Source organism: Pseudophryne corroboree, chromosome 2 (assembly GCF_028390025.1).
Source record: "Pseudophryne corroboree isolate aPseCor3 chromosome 2, aPseCor3.hap2, whole genome shotgun sequence".
Lineage (NCBI taxonomy): Eukaryota > Metazoa > Chordata > Amphibia > Anura > Myobatrachidae > Pseudophryne > Pseudophryne corroboree.
In genome coordinates this window covers 497,159,765-497,178,404 of record NC_086445.1, presented here as the reverse complement: position 1 = coordinate 497,178,404, position 18,640 = coordinate 497,159,765, and the positions used below count along the sequence as shown (strand labels likewise).

At 44.7% G+C, this 18,640-nt stretch overlaps 1 protein-coding gene across 2 annotated transcripts in view; it reads left to right on the top strand.

Annotated features, from left to right (window-relative positions):
- Positions 1–18,640, top strand: part of LOC135030952 (NADPH--cytochrome P450 reductase) — a 170,142-nt gene that overhangs the window by 109,657 nt on the left and 41,845 nt on the right. For both annotated transcript variants that reach the window (XM_063953975.1, XM_063953976.1), the window contains 5 exons: positions 2,645–2,794; positions 3,242–3,366; positions 3,672–3,761; positions 17,906–18,004; positions 18,171–18,287. In XM_063953975.1, coding sequence (XP_063810045.1) covers positions 2,645–2,794; positions 3,242–3,366; positions 3,672–3,761; positions 17,906–18,004; positions 18,171–18,287 — 581 coding nt within the window. The remainder of the gene's footprint in view (positions 1–2,644; positions 2,795–3,241; positions 3,367–3,671; positions 3,762–17,905; positions 18,005–18,170; positions 18,288–18,640) is intronic.

The following is an 18,640-nucleotide window of genomic DNA, read 5'->3' as shown; positions in this document are numbered from 1 at the left end:
CAATATGACAAACATTCCTTATATCCGTTTTATAGCTATAAATAAAACTAGGTTATTTTTGTTCAAAAGATTTCTTGTTAGTGTTCCTTTATTTTTATTCACGATCTCACTTTATTACTATTTTTTGTTGCTAATTATAAAGCAAAGTGGAATATTTGGCGCTATATGTGTAATGTTTCAAATAAGAGATAGAGAGATGGGAGAATGATGGGGTGGGGGGAGAGATGAGCGGATGAGGTGAAGAGGGAGAAAGTGCTGATAGAATGAGGTGGGGGGGGGGGGATTCGTGGAAGCAGGGCAAAGAGATTGGAAGGAGGGAGAACAGTAAAGAAATTACATTTTTTTTTTTTCTCCCGTTTACCACCACCAGTATTTATTTTTATTTTAAAAAGGGGTAAGAGTACATTATCACATTCATATGTCGTCTGCTTTCTTACAAATTTCGAGTAACTCCATTATTTCACTGCTGAGTTTGATGAAACTATAAAAGCTACAAGCTGAGAGCCTTTATTGCCATTATAGCTTAGTGCAAGTTGTATTAATGCCATATGTGTGTTATATATTCTCTTGTACCAGCCATATGTTGCTTTTGCAGTCTCTACTCTAGTGCCATTTTATTTTGAGCTGGCCATTATCACAGTAGCTTGTGATCTAGTACTAATGTATTTTCATTTTGGCTATGTTATATTCATGTCCCACTTGTTTTCATACATTTTTGGTTATACATAAACACTTGAAAACCACCATCTTTACTTGTCTACTACAGATAATGTTGCGTAACTGTATTTTGTTGAGACCAGAGTTTCCCAAACTCCACCATTACAGTCAAGGTTTTTAGGATATCCATGCTTCAGCACAGGTGACTTAAGTAGTATCTCAGTTAGATTTAACAATCTGGACTCGAGCATGGATTTCCTTAAAAGCTGCACTGTAATGGCGGAGATTAGGAAACTGGTTTACACTGTAAACTGAGAATTACACTATTTTTACGGGCTTGAATCCCATCCCATGCAGTCAACAGACTGGCTTTAAAATAGTAACATGTATATTTAATACTGCATTAGTTTGCTGTGGCCTTTGTGTTCTGCAACAGGAATGTTCAGTATTTTCTGTGGGGAAATCTGGGCTTGTTATGTCAATTGCAACATGTTTTATCAATTATGGCATTCATCTTTATATAAAAGGACTGTTTATGTAAAAAAAAGGAATGGTTCTTTTGGAATTTGTTGTTTTGGCATCTTCCATATCTTCATATCTCAATGTTAGTCTGCTGTTATGAAATGTAAAGTCAGAACAGGTATATGCTTCCACTTGTTACATTTGGGGATATGCATATTTGGGCTCTGTATTAAAGAGTCCGTTAATCCTGCCCCCCACCTGTATGTGAATAGTTTACACTGATTTATCAGACTACATTGGCAGCCCAATGTATTAGTCAAGGCTGCCATGGTTTTCTTCATAGAAAAGAAATTATCAGTTGAGAACAGAATGTGCTTATATATTCACAAAGGCCTGCATGCATGACTTATGGCTCCTCAACTGCTTCTGAATTAATTGTCTTTATTCAGCTGAATGTTGGTGCATGAGTGCCTTGTCTATTATAGTAGCAAATACTTTCCTAAATTCTGTAAACTTTGGTCTGTATGACAATGCTCCTCTTATACATTATGCCATTGCTTCCCCTGCTAACTGTGGGCTCCCGAGCACCTTGTGTCTAGCGCATTGTATCTCTATGTATTGCCAAGCAGTTCTCCTTGATCATACTTTCTGAACTGTCTCCCCCTGCTTGTTTTGACCTTCATTCTCATGTACTGTGGTGTGTTTTGTTTGGCTTTTATTCCCTGTACATTGGAAGTTTGCTGAAGGTGAAAGCTAATTAATTTTATGTACTGTTTATTGTTTACTATCTTATGTCTTTCGTATGTGCAAAAAAACCTTCATAAAAATATTCTATATAAACAAAAGGATTAAAAACATACCTCATAAAAGACTAATGCTCTGCCTGCCTTCTTTACCACATGAAATGTAATCGCACAGTGCGAACTAGCTAGATTTTTTATTTTTTTTGTTTCATTCAGGACTGCTTTTTACCTGGAGCATGGCTGAGTTGCTAGTAATCTCCACATCGATGTCCATGTAGAGGTTATGCCAATCATGAAACTTTTCATGTTGCATGGCCTGTGACTATGGGGTCTATTTACTAAGCCTTGGATGGAGATAAAGTGTGCAGAGATAGTACCAGCCAATCAGCTCCTGACTGCTGTCACAGGCTGGGTTTGAAAAATGACAGGAGCTGACTGGCTGGTACTTTATCTCCGTCCATTTTATCTCCATCCAAGGCTTAGTAAATAGACCCCTAATATACTATTAGATTGTTGTGTCAGAGGTAAAATGGTTTAGCAGAATGCTGGAAAGTTGTAGGCTGTTGGACAGGTCATTACTACAGATATAAAGACGTTTTCTTAATTCAAACGGGCCTATTATATCCAAACCACTGATCTCCTATGTACCTTGAAGACTTCTGAAAAGGATGTGTTTTAAGGAGAGAGGTGGGAGTTTTCCTATGTAGTACAGTAGTGTCATTTTGTATGTGCAGCGTTGCATAAAGTGAATGATGCATGATAGAAATGTTTGTGTTCTGTAGGCGGATCTCAGGCGGCTTACTGAAATTGAGAACTCTCTTGCGGTGTTCTGCATGGCCACATATGGTGAGGGAGACCCTACCGACAATGCTCAGGACTTCTATGACTGGCTACAAGAAGCAGATGTTGATCTATCAGGACTTAAGTATGCAGTAAGTGCTAGTGTTATAATATTCTTAAATCTGGTGGAATCCCTGCATCTGAAATAAACAATGCGTTCTTTAAATTGTAAATGTGTATGAACAAGTCTGTGAAGTAATAATAAGAAAACAAAAATAGCGTTTGCTTGTGTTTTTTTCAGTCTATCATTTTCTATAATAATGATACTGTGCTATTATCATTACGTTTTCAGTTGCCCTAGTAATTCACAGCTCAGGATAGTGAGAAAATCAAGGTATAAATGAAACAGACAAACAACACAGACAAAATAAATGCAGATATGAAAATAAAGGGCCTACTAATGGTATATAAGAGAACCGGATAGCAATATCTGCTATCCTCCAAGTACACTTCTTTAGGCTATTTTAATGGGGTGTTACAAGTGTCAATGCCTACTTTGTCCTTTATAATAAGTGTGGTGTTCTCTTTTTACCTCTTAGGTGTTTAGTCTTGGAAACAAGACTTATGAGCACTTTAATGCCATGGGTAAATATGTGGACAAAAGGCTGGAAGAGTTGGGAGCTGAGAGAATCTTTGAAAATGGAATGGGTGATGATGACGGCAAGTAAGTATTAAAACTCTGAAAGCAATTAGAAGGAACTCCTTGTGTATCATTCAGTTATCTTTTCAAACCGACTGAGATTATTTAAAGTACCAGTGTTCTAATGGAGGCTTTTGTATCCACATGGTCCATTGTGTTCCCCCAATGGATTCATAGAAAAGGATTTTACCAATGTATAAAGCTCTGTTACCGATAGGTTGTGTTGGTAAAGATCACTCAGAACACACGTACTGATGTAACATATTGAAATAGCTGGACAAATATGAATGTTTCTGGCAAGCATTGCTAATTATACCCTTTTGCCTCAGCTTGGAGGAAGATTTCATAACGTGGCGTGAGCAGTTTTGGCCTGCAGTGTGTGAAAACTTTGGTGTAGAGGCTACAGGGGATGATTCCAGGTAGGATAAAACTTGTTCTACTAGTTACTGCTATATTTTTTTTTTTTTTGCATTGTTAGATGGTTTATACAGTTGACTTTATAGCTAATAGTGCTCTGCTCCTTGCCTGTCTGTGCTTATTGTCCACTGGTTAGTTGCAGTGTTAAAGAAATGTTATGGCACGAAACTCTCTCTAATCTGTGGTCATTCTTGGTCACTGAAAGTTTGCTTGTTAGAACTGCACATTCCAAACTAGTCAAATGTGACTTGTTCTGTTGTACCTAGAACATTATGGGGGATATTTAATTGCCAGTGAATCCTTGTCCTGGCTGAATCTGCGTGACAAAAAATACAAATCAGACGGAAAGGCGGAGTCATTCGAGTACTATAAGATTTGCAACAAGATATGCAAAAAAGAAATAAGAACGGTTAAAGTAGAAACTGGAAAAGCTAGTAGCAAAAGAAAGTAAATCGAACCCTAAAAAATTCTTTAAAGACATCAACAGCAAAAGATTAAAGGAGGAGAGTATAGGCCCCTTAAAGGACAAAGCTGGGAGTCTTAATAAAAAATAACGACATAGCGGATACACTAAAAACATTTTTCTCATCAGTATTTACAATTGAGGACCAGTTGCACGAACTAACACCCAACCCTATTAAGGATAATGTCCCACTACTTAGAGTTTATTTAAGTGAGGAGGAAGTCTGCGACCGATTTGAAAAAAAATGAAGATTAATAGATCACCTGGTCCAGACTGTATTCATCCAAGGGTTCTCATGGAGCTACACTCCGGATTAGCAAGACCTCTATTTATAATCTTCAATGACTCGCTTACTTCAGGCATGGTTCCCAAAGACTGGCGTATAGCGTAAGTAGTGCAAAATTTCAAAAAGGGAAGTAAAGCTGAACCAGGCAATTATAGACCAGTTAGTCTTGCATCTATAAGTGGGGAAAGTCCTAGAAAGCATTATGAGGGATAGTGTACAGAAGTTCATCAAAGCTAATAAGATTATTATTCGGAACCAACACGGATTTGTGAAGGATAGATCATGTCAAACAAACTTACTAGGCTTTTATGAAACAGTTAGTGCGAACCTTGATCAGGGAAAGGCGGTGGATGTAATCTTTTTAGACTTTGCTAAAGCTTTTGACACAGTGCCACACATGAGACTTATTTATAAGTTACATGAACTAGGGCTAGGGAGCACAATATGCACTTGGGTTAATAACTGGTTAGACAATAGGGAGCAGCGAGTTGTGGTAAATGGAACTTTTTCAAATTGGACTAAAGTTCTAAGTGGGGTGCCACAAGGGTCTGTTACCGGACTGCTATTGTTCAACATTTTCATTAATGATCTAGCGGAAGGTCTAGAGGGCACAGTGTCAATTTTTGCAGACAATACCAAACTATGTAAGGTTATAATTTCGGAGGGTGATGCGGAGTCTCTCCAGAACGACCTATTTAAACTGGAATCATGGGCAGCAAAATGGAGTATAAGGTTTAATACAGACAAGTGTAAGGTAATGCACCTGGGTAGCAAGAACAAAAATTACACCTACATACTTAATGGGGTGTTTTTAGGGGACTCTGTACTGGAAAAAGATTTAGGTGTTCATATAGATAACAACTTAGCGGCAGCACCCAGTGCAGGATAGCGGCAAAAAAGGCAAACAAAGTACTAGCATGTATAAAAAGGGGTATTGATGCAAGGGATGAGAGCGTTATACTCCCATTATATAAAGCCTTAGTGAGGCCACATCTGGAATACTGCGCACAATTTTGGGCTCCTTGCTACAAAAAGGATATCCGGGAACTAGAAAAGGTTCAGAGGCGGGCGACCAAACTAATTAGGGGGATAGAGACGCTGAAATACCAGGAAAGACTTGCAAGGCTTGACATGTTCACACTAGAAAAGAGGAGATTAAGAGGGGACATGATCAACATCTCTAAATATTTAAAGGGACAATACACAGCTTTCGGGGGGATCTGTTTTTGTTAAGACCAGCACACAAAACACGTGGACACCCACTTAGGTTAGAGGAGAGGAGATGCCGCACATAGAGGCGAAAGGGTTTTTTCACAGTGAGGACAGTACGATTTTGGAATTCCCTGCCAGAGAAAGTAGTAATGACAGACTCGGTCTATACTTTTTAAGAATGGCCTAGATAAATTCCTAATGGATAAGGATATACAGGGTTATTGTGGATAGATCATGTACCATAGTTATAATAAAATGAGGGACTACAACACAACGGCTGACTTTATCAACAGATAAAATTAATCCTAAAAAAATATCAGAGTAGGAAAACACAAATAGGTTGAACTCGATGGACGGATGTCTTTTTTTTTTTTTTTCAACCTCACAAACTTTGTAACTACAGGTTGAGTATCCCTTATCCAAAATGCTAGGGACCAGATGTATTTTGGGTAACGTCATTTGGAATAATTGAATACCATAATGAGCGATCATGGCGATGAAACCTAAGTCTAAGCACAGAATGCATTTATGTTTCATATACACCTTATACACACAGCCTGAAGGTAATTCCTCCCAATATTTTTAATAACTTTGTGCATTAAACACAGCCTGAAGGTCATTTATTACAATATTTCTCTGACGTCCTAGTGGATGCTGGGACTCCGTAAGGACCATGGGGAATAGCGGCTCCGCAGGAGGCAGGGCACAAGAATAAAAGCTTTAGGATCAGGTGGTGTGCACTGGCTCCTCCCCCTATGACCCTCCTCCAAGCCTCAGTTAGATTTTTGTGCCCGAGCGAGAAGGGTGCAGGCTAGGTGGCTCTCCTGAGCTGCTTAGAATAAAAGTATATTTTAGGTTTTTTATTTTCAGTGAGTCCTGCTGGCAACAGGCTCACTGCATCGTGGGACTAAGGGGAGAAGAAACGGACTCACCTGCGTGCAGAGTGGATCGGGTTTCTTAGGCTACTGGACATTAGCTCCAGAGGGACGATCACAGGTTCAGCCTGGATGGGTCCCGGAGCCGCGCCGCCGGCCCCCTTACAGAGCCAGAAGAGCGAAGAGGTCCGGTGAAATCGGCAGCAGAAGACGATCCTGTCTTCAGACTAAGGTAGCGCACAGCACCGCAGCTGTGCGCCATTGCTCTCAGCACACTTCACACTCCGGTCACTGAGGGTGCAGGGCGCTGGGGGGGAGCGCCCTGAGACGCAATATAACAGATAATACCTTAGGTTGGCTAAAGAATACATCACATATAGCTCTTGGGCTATATGGATGTATTTTAACCCCTGCCATTTTTTACAGAAAAAGCGGGAGATAGGCTCCGCCCCTTCACGACGTCCTTATCTCCTCAGCACACAAGCGCCATTTTCCCTCACAGCTCCGCTGGAAGGACGGCTCCCTGACTCTCCCCTGCAGACTTGCTACTGAATCAGGGTAAAAAAGAGAAGGGGGGGCACTATTGGCAGCTAAAAACTATATAAACAGCAGCTATAAGGGAATAACACTTATATAAGGTTATCCCTGTATATATATATATATATAGCGCTTGGTGTGTGCTGGCAGACTCTCCCTCTGTCTCTCCAAAGGGCTTGTGGGGTCCTGTCCTCTATCAGAGCATTCCTGGTGTGTGTGCTGTGTGTCGGTACGTGTGTGTCGACATGTATGAGGAGGAAAATGATGTGGAGGCGGAGCAATTGCCTGGGTTAGTGATGTCACCTCCTAGGGAGTCGACACCTGACTGGATGATCGTATTTAAAGAATTAAGTGATAATGTCAGCACTTTGCAAAGAACGGTTGATGACATGAGACAGCCGGCAAATCAATTAGTGCCTGTCCAGGCGTCTCAGACACCGTCAGGGGCCCTAAAACGCCCGTTACCTCAGTGGGTCGACACAGACCCAGACACATACTGAGTCTAGTGTCGACGGTGAGGAGACAAACGTAATGTCCAGTAGGGCCACACGTTACATGATCACGGCAATGAAGGAAGCATTGAACATTTCTGACACTACAAGTACCACAAAGAAGGGTATTATGTGGGGTGTGAAAAAACTACCAATAGTTTTCCCTGAGTCAGATGAGTTAAATGAGGTGTGTGATAAAGCGTGGGTTTCCCCCGACAAAAAACTGCTAATTTCTAAAAAATTATTGGCACTATATCCTTTCCCGTTAGAGGTTAGGACACGTTGGGAAACACCCCCTAGGGTAGATAAGGCGCTCGCACGTTTATCTAAACAAGTAGCGTTACCGTCTCCTGATACGGCCACCCTCAAAGAACCAGCAGATAGAAGGCTGGAAAATATTCTTAAAAGTATATACACGCATACTAGTGTTATACTGCGACCAGCAATCGCTTCAGCCTGGATGTGCAGTGCTGGCGTCGCGTGGTCGGATTCCCTGACTGAAAATATTGATACCCTGGATAGGGACAATATACTGTTAACTATAGAGCATTTGAAGGATGCATTACTATATATGCGTGATGCACAGAGGGATATTTGCACCCTGGCATCAAGAGTAAGTGCTATGTCCATTTCTGCCAGAAGAGCGTTATGGACGCGACAGTGGTCAGGCGATGCGGATTCCAAACGACATATGGAAGTATTGCCGTATAAAGGGGAGGAGTTATTTGGGGCTGGTCTTATCGGACCTGGTGGCCACGGCAACGGCTGGAAAATCCACCTTTTTACCCCAGGTCACTTCACATCAGCAAGTGGACCCCTGGATTCTACAGGTGGTATCGCAGGGGTACAAACTGGAATTCGAGGCGTTTCCCCCTCGCCGGTTCCTGAAGTCTGCTCTACCAAAGTCTCCCTCCGACAGGGAGGCAGTTTTGGAAGCCATTCGCAAGCTGTATTCCCAGCAGGTGATAATCAAGGTACCCCTCCTACAACAGGGAAAGGGGTATTATTCCACGCTGTTTGTGGTACTGAAGCCGGACGGCTCGGTGAGACCAATTTTAAATCTGAAATCCCTGAACACTTACATAAAGAGGTTCAAATTCAAGATGGAATCACTCAGAGCGGTGATAGCAAACCTGGAAGAAGGGGACTATATGGTGTCTCTGGACATCAAGGATGCTTATCTCCACGTCCCAATCTACCCGTCTCACCAAGGGTACCTCAGGTTTGTAGTACAAAACTGTCATTATCAGTTTCAGACGCTGCCGTTTGGGTTGTCCACGGCACCTCGGGTCTTTACCAAGGTAATGGCCGAAATGATGATTCTTCTTCGAAGAAAAGGCGTCTTAATTATCCCTTACTTGGACGATCTCCTGATAAGGGCAAGGTCCAGGGAACAGTTAAAAGTCGGAGTAGCACTATTTCAGGTAGTGTTACGTCAGCACGGGTGGATCCTAAATATTCCAAAATCGCAGCTGATTCCAACGACACGTCTACTGTTCCTAGGAATGATTCTGGACACAGTCCAGAAAAAGGTGTTTCTCCCGGAGGAGAAGGCCAGGGAGTTATCCGAGCTAGTCAGGAACCTCCTAAAACCAGGCCAGGTGTCAGTGCATCAGTGCACGAGGGTCCTGGGAAAAATGGTGGCTTCTTACGAAGCAATTCCATTCGGAAGATTCCATGCAAGAACGTTTCAGTGGGATCTACTGGACAAATGGTCCGGATCGCATCTTCAGATGCATCAGCGGATAACCCTGTCGACAAGGACAAGGGTGTCTCTTCTGTGGTGGCTGCAGAGTGCTCATCTACTAGAGGGCCGCAGATTTGGCATTCAGGATTGGGTCCTGGTGACCACGGACGCCAGCCTGAGAGGCTGGGGGGCAGTCACACAGGGAAAAAATTTCCAGGGCTTGTGGTCAAGCATGGAAACATCTCTTCACATAAACATTCTGGAACTAAGGGCCATTTACAATGCCCTAAGTCAAGCGAAACCCCTGCTTCAGGGTCAGGCGGTATTGATCCAATCGGACAACATCACGTCAGTCGCCCACGTAAACAGACAGGGCGGCACGAGAAGCAGGAGGGCAATGGCAGAAGCTGCAAGGATTCTTCGCTGGGCGGAAAATCATGTGATAGCTCTGTCAGCAGTGTTCATTCCGGGAGTGGACAACTGGGAAGCAGACTTCCTCAGCAGACACGACCTTCACCTGGGAGAGTGGGGACTTCACCCAGAAGTCTTCCACCTGATTGTAAACCGTTGGGAAAAACCAAAGGTGGACATGATGGCGTCACGTCTAAACAAAAAACTAGACAGATATTGCGCCAGGTCAAGGGACCCTCGGGCAATAGCGGTGGACGCTCTGGTGACACCGTGGGTGTACCAGTCAGTGTATGTGTTCCCTCCTCTGCCTCTCATACCAAAGGTACTGAGAATCATAAGAAGGAGAGGAGTAAGAACGATACTCGTGGTTCCGGATTGGCCAAGAAGGACTTGGTACCCGGAACTTCAAGAGATGCTCACGGAAGACCCGTGGCCTCTACCTCTAAGAAAGGACCTGCTCCAGCAGGGGCCTTGTCTGTTCCAAGACTTACCGCGGCTGCGTTTGACGGCATGGCGGTTGAACGCCGGATCCTGAAGGAAAAAGGCATTCCAGATGAAGTCATCCCTACCCTGGTCAAAGCCAGGAAGGATGTAACCGCAAAACATTATCACCGCATTTGGCGAAAATATGTTGCGTGGTGTGAGGCCAAGAAGGCCCCTACAGAGGAATTTCAACTGGGTCGTTTCCTCCATTTCCTGCAAACAGGACTGTCTATGGGCCTAAAATTAGGGTCCATTAAGGTTCAAATTTCGGCCCTGTCGATTTTCTTCCAGAAAGAACTGGCTTCAGTACCTGAAGTTCAGACATTTGTAAAAGGGGTACTGCATATACAACCTCCTTTTGTGCCTCCAGTGGCACCTTGGGATCTCAATGTTGTTTTGAGGTTCCTTAAGTCACATTGGTTTGAACCACTCACCACTGTGGACTTAAAATATCTCACATGGAAGGTGACGATGCTGTTAGCCCTGGCTTCAGCCAGGCGTGTGTCAGAATTGGCGGCTTTATCATATAAAAGCCCTTACTTAATTTTTCATTCTGACAGGGCAGAATTGAGGACTCGTCCTCAATTTCTCCCTAAGGTGGTTTCTGCTTTTCACATGAACCAACCTATTGTGGTGCCTGCGGCTACTAGGGACTTGGAGGACTCCAAGTTACTTGACGTTGTCAGGGCCCTGAAAATATGTTTCCAGGACGGCTGGAGTCAGAAAGTCTGACTCGCTGTTTATCCTGTATGCACCCAACAAGCTGGGTGCTCCTGCTTCTAAGCAGACTATTGCTCGTTGGATTTGTAGTACAATTCAGCTTGCACATTCTGTGGCAGGCCTGCCACAGCCAAAATCTGTAAAAGCCCATTCCACAAGGAAAGTGGGCTCATCTTGGGCGGCTGCCCGAGGGGTCTCGGCTTTACAACTTTGCCGAGCAGCTACTTGGTCAGGGGCAAACACGTTTGCTAAATTCTACAAATTTGATACCCTGGCTGAGGAGGACCTGGAGTTCTCTCATTCGGTGCTGCAGAGTCATCCGCACTCTCCCGCCCGTTTGGGAGCTTTGGTATAATCCCCATGGTCCTTACGGAGTCCCAGCATCCACTAGGACGTTAGAGAAAATAAGATTTTACTTACCGATAAATCTATTTCTCGTAGTCCGTAGTGGATGCTGGGCGCCCATCCCAAGTGCGGATTGTCTGCAATACTTGTACATAGTTATTGTTAACTAAATCGGGTTATTGTTGTTGTGAGCCATCTTTTCAGAGGCTCCTTCGTTGTTATCATACTGTTAACTGGGTTCAGATCACAAGTTGTACGGTGTGATTGGTGTGGCTGGTATGAGTCTTACCCGGGATTCAATATCCTTCCTGATTATGTACGCTCGTCCGGGCACAGTATCCTAACTGAGGCTTGGAGGAGGGTCATAGGGGGAGGAGCCAGTGCACACCACCTGATCCTAAAGCTTTTATTCTTGTGCCCTGTCTCCTGCGGAGCCGCTATTCCCCATGGTCCTTACGGAGTCCCAGCATCCACTACGGACTACGAGAAATAGATTTATCGGTAAGTAAAATCTTATTTTTTAATTACTTTGTGTATTAAACAAAGTTTGCGTACATTGAGCCATAAGAAAACAAAGGTTTCTCATACGTCCTAGAGGATGCTGGGGACACTTCAAGAACCATGGGGTATAGACTGGATCCGCAGGAGACATGGGCACTTTAAGACTTTGAATGGGTGTGAACTGGCTCCTCCCTCTATGCCCCTCCTCCAGACTCCAGTTTAGAATTGTGCCCAGGGAGACTGGTCACACACAGGGGAGCTCTACTGAGTTTCTCTGAAAAGACTTTGTTAGGTTTTTTATTTTCAGGGAGAACTGCTGGCAACGTGGGACTTAGGGGAGGGAAGTCAGACCTACTTCTAATGAGTTCAAAGGCTCTGTTTCTTGGCTACAGGACACTATTAGCTCCTGAGCGTTTGGAACACTAGGTACGCCTAGGGGTTCACTCCCAGAGCCCGCCGTCACCCCCCTTGCAGAGCCAGAAGTCAGAAGACAGGTGAGTAGAAGAAGATAGAAGACTTCAGTGACGGCTTCTGAGGTACCGCACAGCGATCACACTGCACGCCATGCTCCCACACACAGCAGCACTACAGGGTGCAGGGCGCGGGGAAGGGGGGCGCCCTGGGCAGCATAAAAAAATCTGCATATAAGATGTGCCAAGGCACAAAATCCTGACTCCCGCCAGCATTTTTATATGATAGATTAGCAGGCTGAAGCGCCATTGACGGGGGGGGGGCTTAGCCCTCACAGCTCTCAGCGCCATTTTCTCTTCACAAAAAAGCTGTAGAGACGCTGGTCCTTGCCTCCACACTGCTGTAACAAGTATCAGAATGCAAAACGGGGGGGAAGGGGGGCACAGTTAATTTGGCTAATATAAGTTCTAAAAGCGCTGGAAACAGGTCTGGGCTTTATATTAGGGCTTCAGTACTGGGTTTGAGCGCTGGGGTTGTGAGCTGACAAACTCCCTCTGTGTTTCTCTGACAGGCTTTACTGTGGGTCTGTCCCCTATCTGCCCAGTGTGTCGGTACACGTGTGTCGGCATGTCTGAGGCTGAGTGTTCTTCCCAGGAGGAGACTGTGTTAGGGACAGAAACGGCTGTGGGAGTGACCATGTCGGCACCGCCGACTCCTGATTGGTTAAATGTGTTGCATGCCTTGAATGCTAATGTGGCTCTTATTAATAAGAGATTGGATAAATCTGAATCTCAGAACCAGGCATGGAAGAAATCTGTGGAGGATGTATTATCACAGGTCCGGACCCCCTCGGGGTCACATAAACGTTCATTTGCTCAATTAGCAGACAGATACCGACACTGACACTGATTCCAGTGTCGACTATAGTGATGCCAGATTAGACCCAAAATTGGCAAAGAATATTCAGTACATGATTGTGCCAATAAAAGACGTGCTAAGTATCACTGTGGACCCTGCTGTTCCTGATACTAGGGTCTGTATGTATAAGGGAAAGAAACCTGAGGTAACATTTCAGCCCTCTCATGAACTGAATACTTTTTTTTTTTTTTTTAAATGTGGGGAAATCCTGACAAAGTTTCTGATTCCCAAGAGGATTCAGGTGGCGTATCCGTTCAACTCTGGGGATAGAGAAAAGTGGGAGTCTTCCCCCATTGTGGACAAAGCCCTATCACGGTTGTCTAAAAAGATGGCTTTACCGTCTCCTGACCTGGCAGCCCTTAAGTATCCTGCGGATCATAGACAAGAAAGTACGTTAAAATCCGTTTACGTCACCACAGGTACACTGCTCAGACCGATCGTTGCATCGGCGTGGGTGAGTAGTGCTATCGAAAAGTGGGCAGATAACTTGGCATCTGATATAGATACCCTAGATAGGGATAGCATCCTGTTAACTCTGGGTTATATCAGGGACGCTGCGGCCTACCTAAAGAAGGCAGCGAGGGATATTGGCATTTTGGGAGCAAAAGCCAATGCCATGGCAATTTCAGCTAGGAGGGCATTGTGGATTAATCAATGGAATGCTGATGCTGACTCTAAGAAAGCTATGGAGTCGCTCCCATATAAAGGTGGTGTCTTGTTTGGTAACGGTCTCACTGAGCTGGTATCTACGGCTACCGCGGGTAAGGCGTCTTTTTTGCCTTCCGTTCCTCCACAACAAAAGAAAGGCCATTTTCAGATGCAACCCTTTCGGCCAAATAAATACAAAAAGGCCGAGGTTATTCCATCCTCGCTAATAGGGGAAGAGGTAAAGGTAAAAGATCTCCAGCCGTCACAGGTTCCCAGGAGCAGAAGTCCTCCCTGGCTTCTGCCAAATCCACCGCATGACGCTGGGGCTCCACTGAGGGAGTCCGCACCGGTGGGGGCACGTCTCAAGCTCGTCTGTCAATTCTGGGCTCGTTCGGCCTTGGACCCATGGGTTTTAGAAATAGTGTCCCAGGGGTACAAACTGGAGTTTCAAGACGTTCCCCCTCACAGATTTTTCAAATCGGCCTTACCAGCTTCTCTTCCGGACAGGCAGGTGGTATGCGATGCAATACAAAAGTTATGCCTAAATCAGGTCATTATCAGGGTTCCCCAGTCTCAACAGAGAGAAGGCTTTTATTCCAGCCTGTTTGTGGTCCCGAAGCCGGACTGTTTTGTCAGACCAATTCTGAACCTAAAGTCCCTCAATCTTTACCTAAGAAAATTCAAATTCAAGATGGAATCTCTCCGAGCAGTGATCTCCAGTCTGGAGGAAAGGGATTTCATGGTGTCGGTCGACATAAAGGATGCCTACTTACACATCCCCATATATCCTCCGCATCAGGCTTACCTAAGGTTTGCTATTCAGGATTGTCATTACCAATTTCAGACGTTGCCGTTTGGTCTGTTCACGGCTCCGAGAATTTTCACCAAGGTAATGGCGGAAATGATGATTCTCCTTCGCAGGCAAGGAGTTACAATTATCCCTTACTTGGACGATCTCCTGATAAAGGCGAGATCCAAGGACAAAACATGGTTGGATCCTAAACTTGCCAAAGTCACAGTTGAATCCGACAAAACGGCTGTCATTCTTGGGAATGATTCTGGACACAGAATTACAGTGTGTTTCTTCCAGAAGAAAAAGCTCTGGAAATCCAGAGTTTGATCAAACAGATTCTGAAACCGGCGAGAGTGTCGATCCATCAATGCACTCGTTTGCTGGGAAAGATGGTGGCGACCTACGAGGCCATTCAATTTGGCAGGTTCCATGCCAGAGTGTTTCAGTGGGACCGACCTGTTGGACAAGTGATCCGGATCCCATCTACACATGCACCGGAAAATAATCCTGTCCTCCAGGACCAGAATCTCACTCCTGTGGTGGCTGCACAGCTCTCACCTCCTAGAGGGACGCAGGTTCGGGATCCAGGACTGGATCCTAGTAACCATGGATGCGAGTCTCTGGGGCTGGGGAGCAGTCACACAGGGGGAAAACTTCCAGGGAAGATGGACAAGCCAGGAAGTTTGTCTACACATAAACGTTCTAGAGTTAAGAGCCATTTACAACGGTCTTCAAGCGGAACGTCTCCTTCGAAACCTGCCCGTATTAATTCAGTCGGACAATATAACAGCGGTAGCGCACATAAACCGCCGGGGCGGAACAAAGAGCAGAGCGGCAATGGCAGAGGCCACAAAAGTTCTCCGCTGGGCGGAAAGACACACAAGCGCTCTGTCAGCAATCAACTGGGAAGCTGACTTCCTCAGCAGACACGATCTCCATCCAGGAGAGTGGGTTCTTCATCAAGAGGTCTTTGCGGAAGTGAAGTCTTTGGGGAATTCCTCAAATAGACATGATGGCGTCTCGCCTCAACAAGAAACTTCAGAGATATTGTTCCAGGTCGAGAGACCCTCAAGCAATAGCAGTGGACGCTTTAGTGACACCGTGGGTGTTTCGGTCGGTGTACGTGTTTCCTCAGCTTCCACTCATTCCAAAAGTGATAAAGATCATAAGAAGGGCAAAGGTTCAAGCGATCCTCATTGTTCCAGATTGGCCAAGGAGGGCTTGGTATCCAGATCTTCAGGAATTACTCATAGGAGATCCCTGGCCTCTTCCTCTACGAGAGGATCTGTTACAGCAGGGGCTGTGCGTATATCACGACTTGGCGGTTGAACGCCGGATCCTAGCCCGAAAGGGTATTCCAAATTAAGTCATTCCCACACTACTTCAGGCTAGAAAAGAAGTAACAGCAAAACATTATCACCGTATTTGGAGAAAATATGTGTCTTGGTGTGAATCCAAGAGGGCTCCTACGGAAGAATTTCAGCTGGGGCGTTTTCTCCATTTTCTGCAAGCAGGTGTGGATGCAGGTCTGAAGTTAGGCTCCATAAAAGTACAAATTTCAGCCTTATCAATTTTCTTTCAAAAGAATTGGCCTCCCTTCCAGAAGTTCAGACTTTCGTGAAGGGCGTTTTGCACATCTAACCTCCTTTTGTGCCCCCAGTGGCACCATGAGATCTTAATGTGGTGTTGCAGTTCATTCAATCTCATTGGTTTGAACCTTTACAGAAGGTAGAGTTGAAATTTCTCACTTGGAAAGTGGTCATGTTATTGGCCTTAGCATCCGCAAGGCGGGTGTCTGAGTTGGCGGCTTCGTCTCTCACAAGAGTCCGTATTTAATCTTCCATGAAGATAGAGCGGAGTTGAAGACTCGTCAACAATTTCTGCCGAAGGTGGTTTCATCGTTCCACATGAACCAGCCTATTGTGGTGCCGGTGGCTACTGACGTCTTTGCTGAATCAAAATCTCTCGATGTGGTCAGGGCTTTAAAGATTTATGTCACCAGAACGGCTCCACTTAGGAAAACTGAAGCTTTGTTTGTCCTGTATGCTTCCAACAAGATTGGAAATCCTGCTTCCAAGCAGACTATTGCGCGCTGGATCTGTCATACGATTCAGCAGGCTCATTTGACGGCTGGATTGCCGTTACTGAAATAGGTGAAGGCCCACTCTACCAGAAAGGTGGGCTCATCCTGGGCGGCTGCCCGGGGGGTCTCGACATTGCAACTCTGCCGAGCAACTACTTGGTCGGGTTCAAACACTTTTGCAAAATTTTTACAAGTTTGATACCCTGGCTGAGGAGGACCTCCTGTTTGGTCAATCGGTGCTGCAGAGTCATCCGCACTCTTCCCCGCCCATTCTAGAGCTTTGGTATAAACCCTATGGTTCGCGAAGTGTCCCCAGCATCCTCTAGGATGTATGAGAAAATAGGATTTGAATACCTACCGGTAAATCCTTTTCTCTTAGTCCGTAGAGGATGCTGGGCGCCCATCCCAGTGCGGACTCAATTAGTTATTGATTAGGTTACACACAGGCTGTGTTTCTGTTATAGTCAGCCTGTTGCTGACATGGTTCATGCCGTTGACTGGTTTTCTGTTAAATGCCATGTTGTACGGCGTGTTTGAGGTGTGAGCTGGTATGTATCCCACCTTAGTTAACAATAAATCCTTTTCCTTGAAATGTCAGTCTCCCTGGGCACAGTTCCTATAACTGGAGTCTGGAGGAGGGGCATAGAGGGAGGAGCCAGTTCACACCCATTCAAAGTCTTAATACCCGTCTCCTGCGGATCCCGTCTATACCCCATGGTTCTTGAAGTGTCCCCAGCATCCTCTACGGACTAAGAGAAAAGGATTTACCGGTAGGTATTAAAATCCTATTTTCACTATCTCACTTTCGCTCAAAAAATTCCGTATTTCAGATTATTCCGTATTTCGGAATATTTGGATATGGGATACTCAACCTGTATGACATCCGCCTCACTTTATGGCAGCGGGATCGCACACAAAAGGGTTTGCTACCCCTAAGGGCAGTGAGCACTTTTGTGCGAATTGGGGTGTGAATCAGCCGGGCGAAGGGTGCGAGACTGTGTGCCATTGTCTGCATTTAAACGCTGCAGTAATGGTAGTTCACACTCTGTGCTGGCAAATGAATTCCTCCATATAATAGAATTGACATTTTTCGCTTTGCATACACAGGCACATTTAGGTTACAGGTAGCTTTGGGAATTTTGATGTGGAGACAGACTTCTGGAGTGCACAGTGGATATGGTTTTTGGGATTCTCTATGAATTTAGGAGTCTGGGTATGATCAGTTTGTTTTATACTCGGTAGTACCTTCATTCAACAGGTGTACTCTCTATTCTCTTACCAGCATCCGTCAGTATGAGCTCGTGGTGCACACAGATGAAAATATGAACAAGATCTACACTGGGGAAATGGGCCGCCTTAAGAGCTATGAAACCCAAAAACCGTGAGTGACTGTGATGCTGTCTGTTGTTCAGTTATGATATCCTGTTTGAGAGGGAACAGTTTTGTTTTTTTAAGGCTTAAACATAATAATGGTATTAGTTTGCTGCATGCTTATCAATATACTTTATGAAATATGAGTTACAAGTGCATCCTTTCACACCCTCTAGACCGTTTGATGCAAAAAATCCATTCCTGGCCAATGTAACCGTGAACCGCAAACTGAACGAGGCTGGAGACCGATACTTGATGCATCTGGAATTGGAGATTACTGGTTCAAAGATCAGGTAATGTGATGGCATGTTTGAATCCATTATTTTCCTACTTGGCAACACTTAAAAGAATTTCCCTGGGTGTTTAGTTGCAGAGTCTGTAAAACTAATTGTAAATTAATTTTAATTCCCAAAGCCAACAGAATAATATTGTTTTTTATGTGGACAATACAATGCTTGTCCATTGCTACAAAGTACTTTTGGAGTGGACATGAAAGTTCTCCATGGCGATTTATCTTCCCTTCTCCAGCATTGCTGCAATGCGACATACTACAACACAGCTTGCTGCATGGCATGCCAGGCTGCGACTGGTCATAGCCGGTGATCGCACAGCCCTGCATGCTGCAATGCAGCAAGATGACCATGGC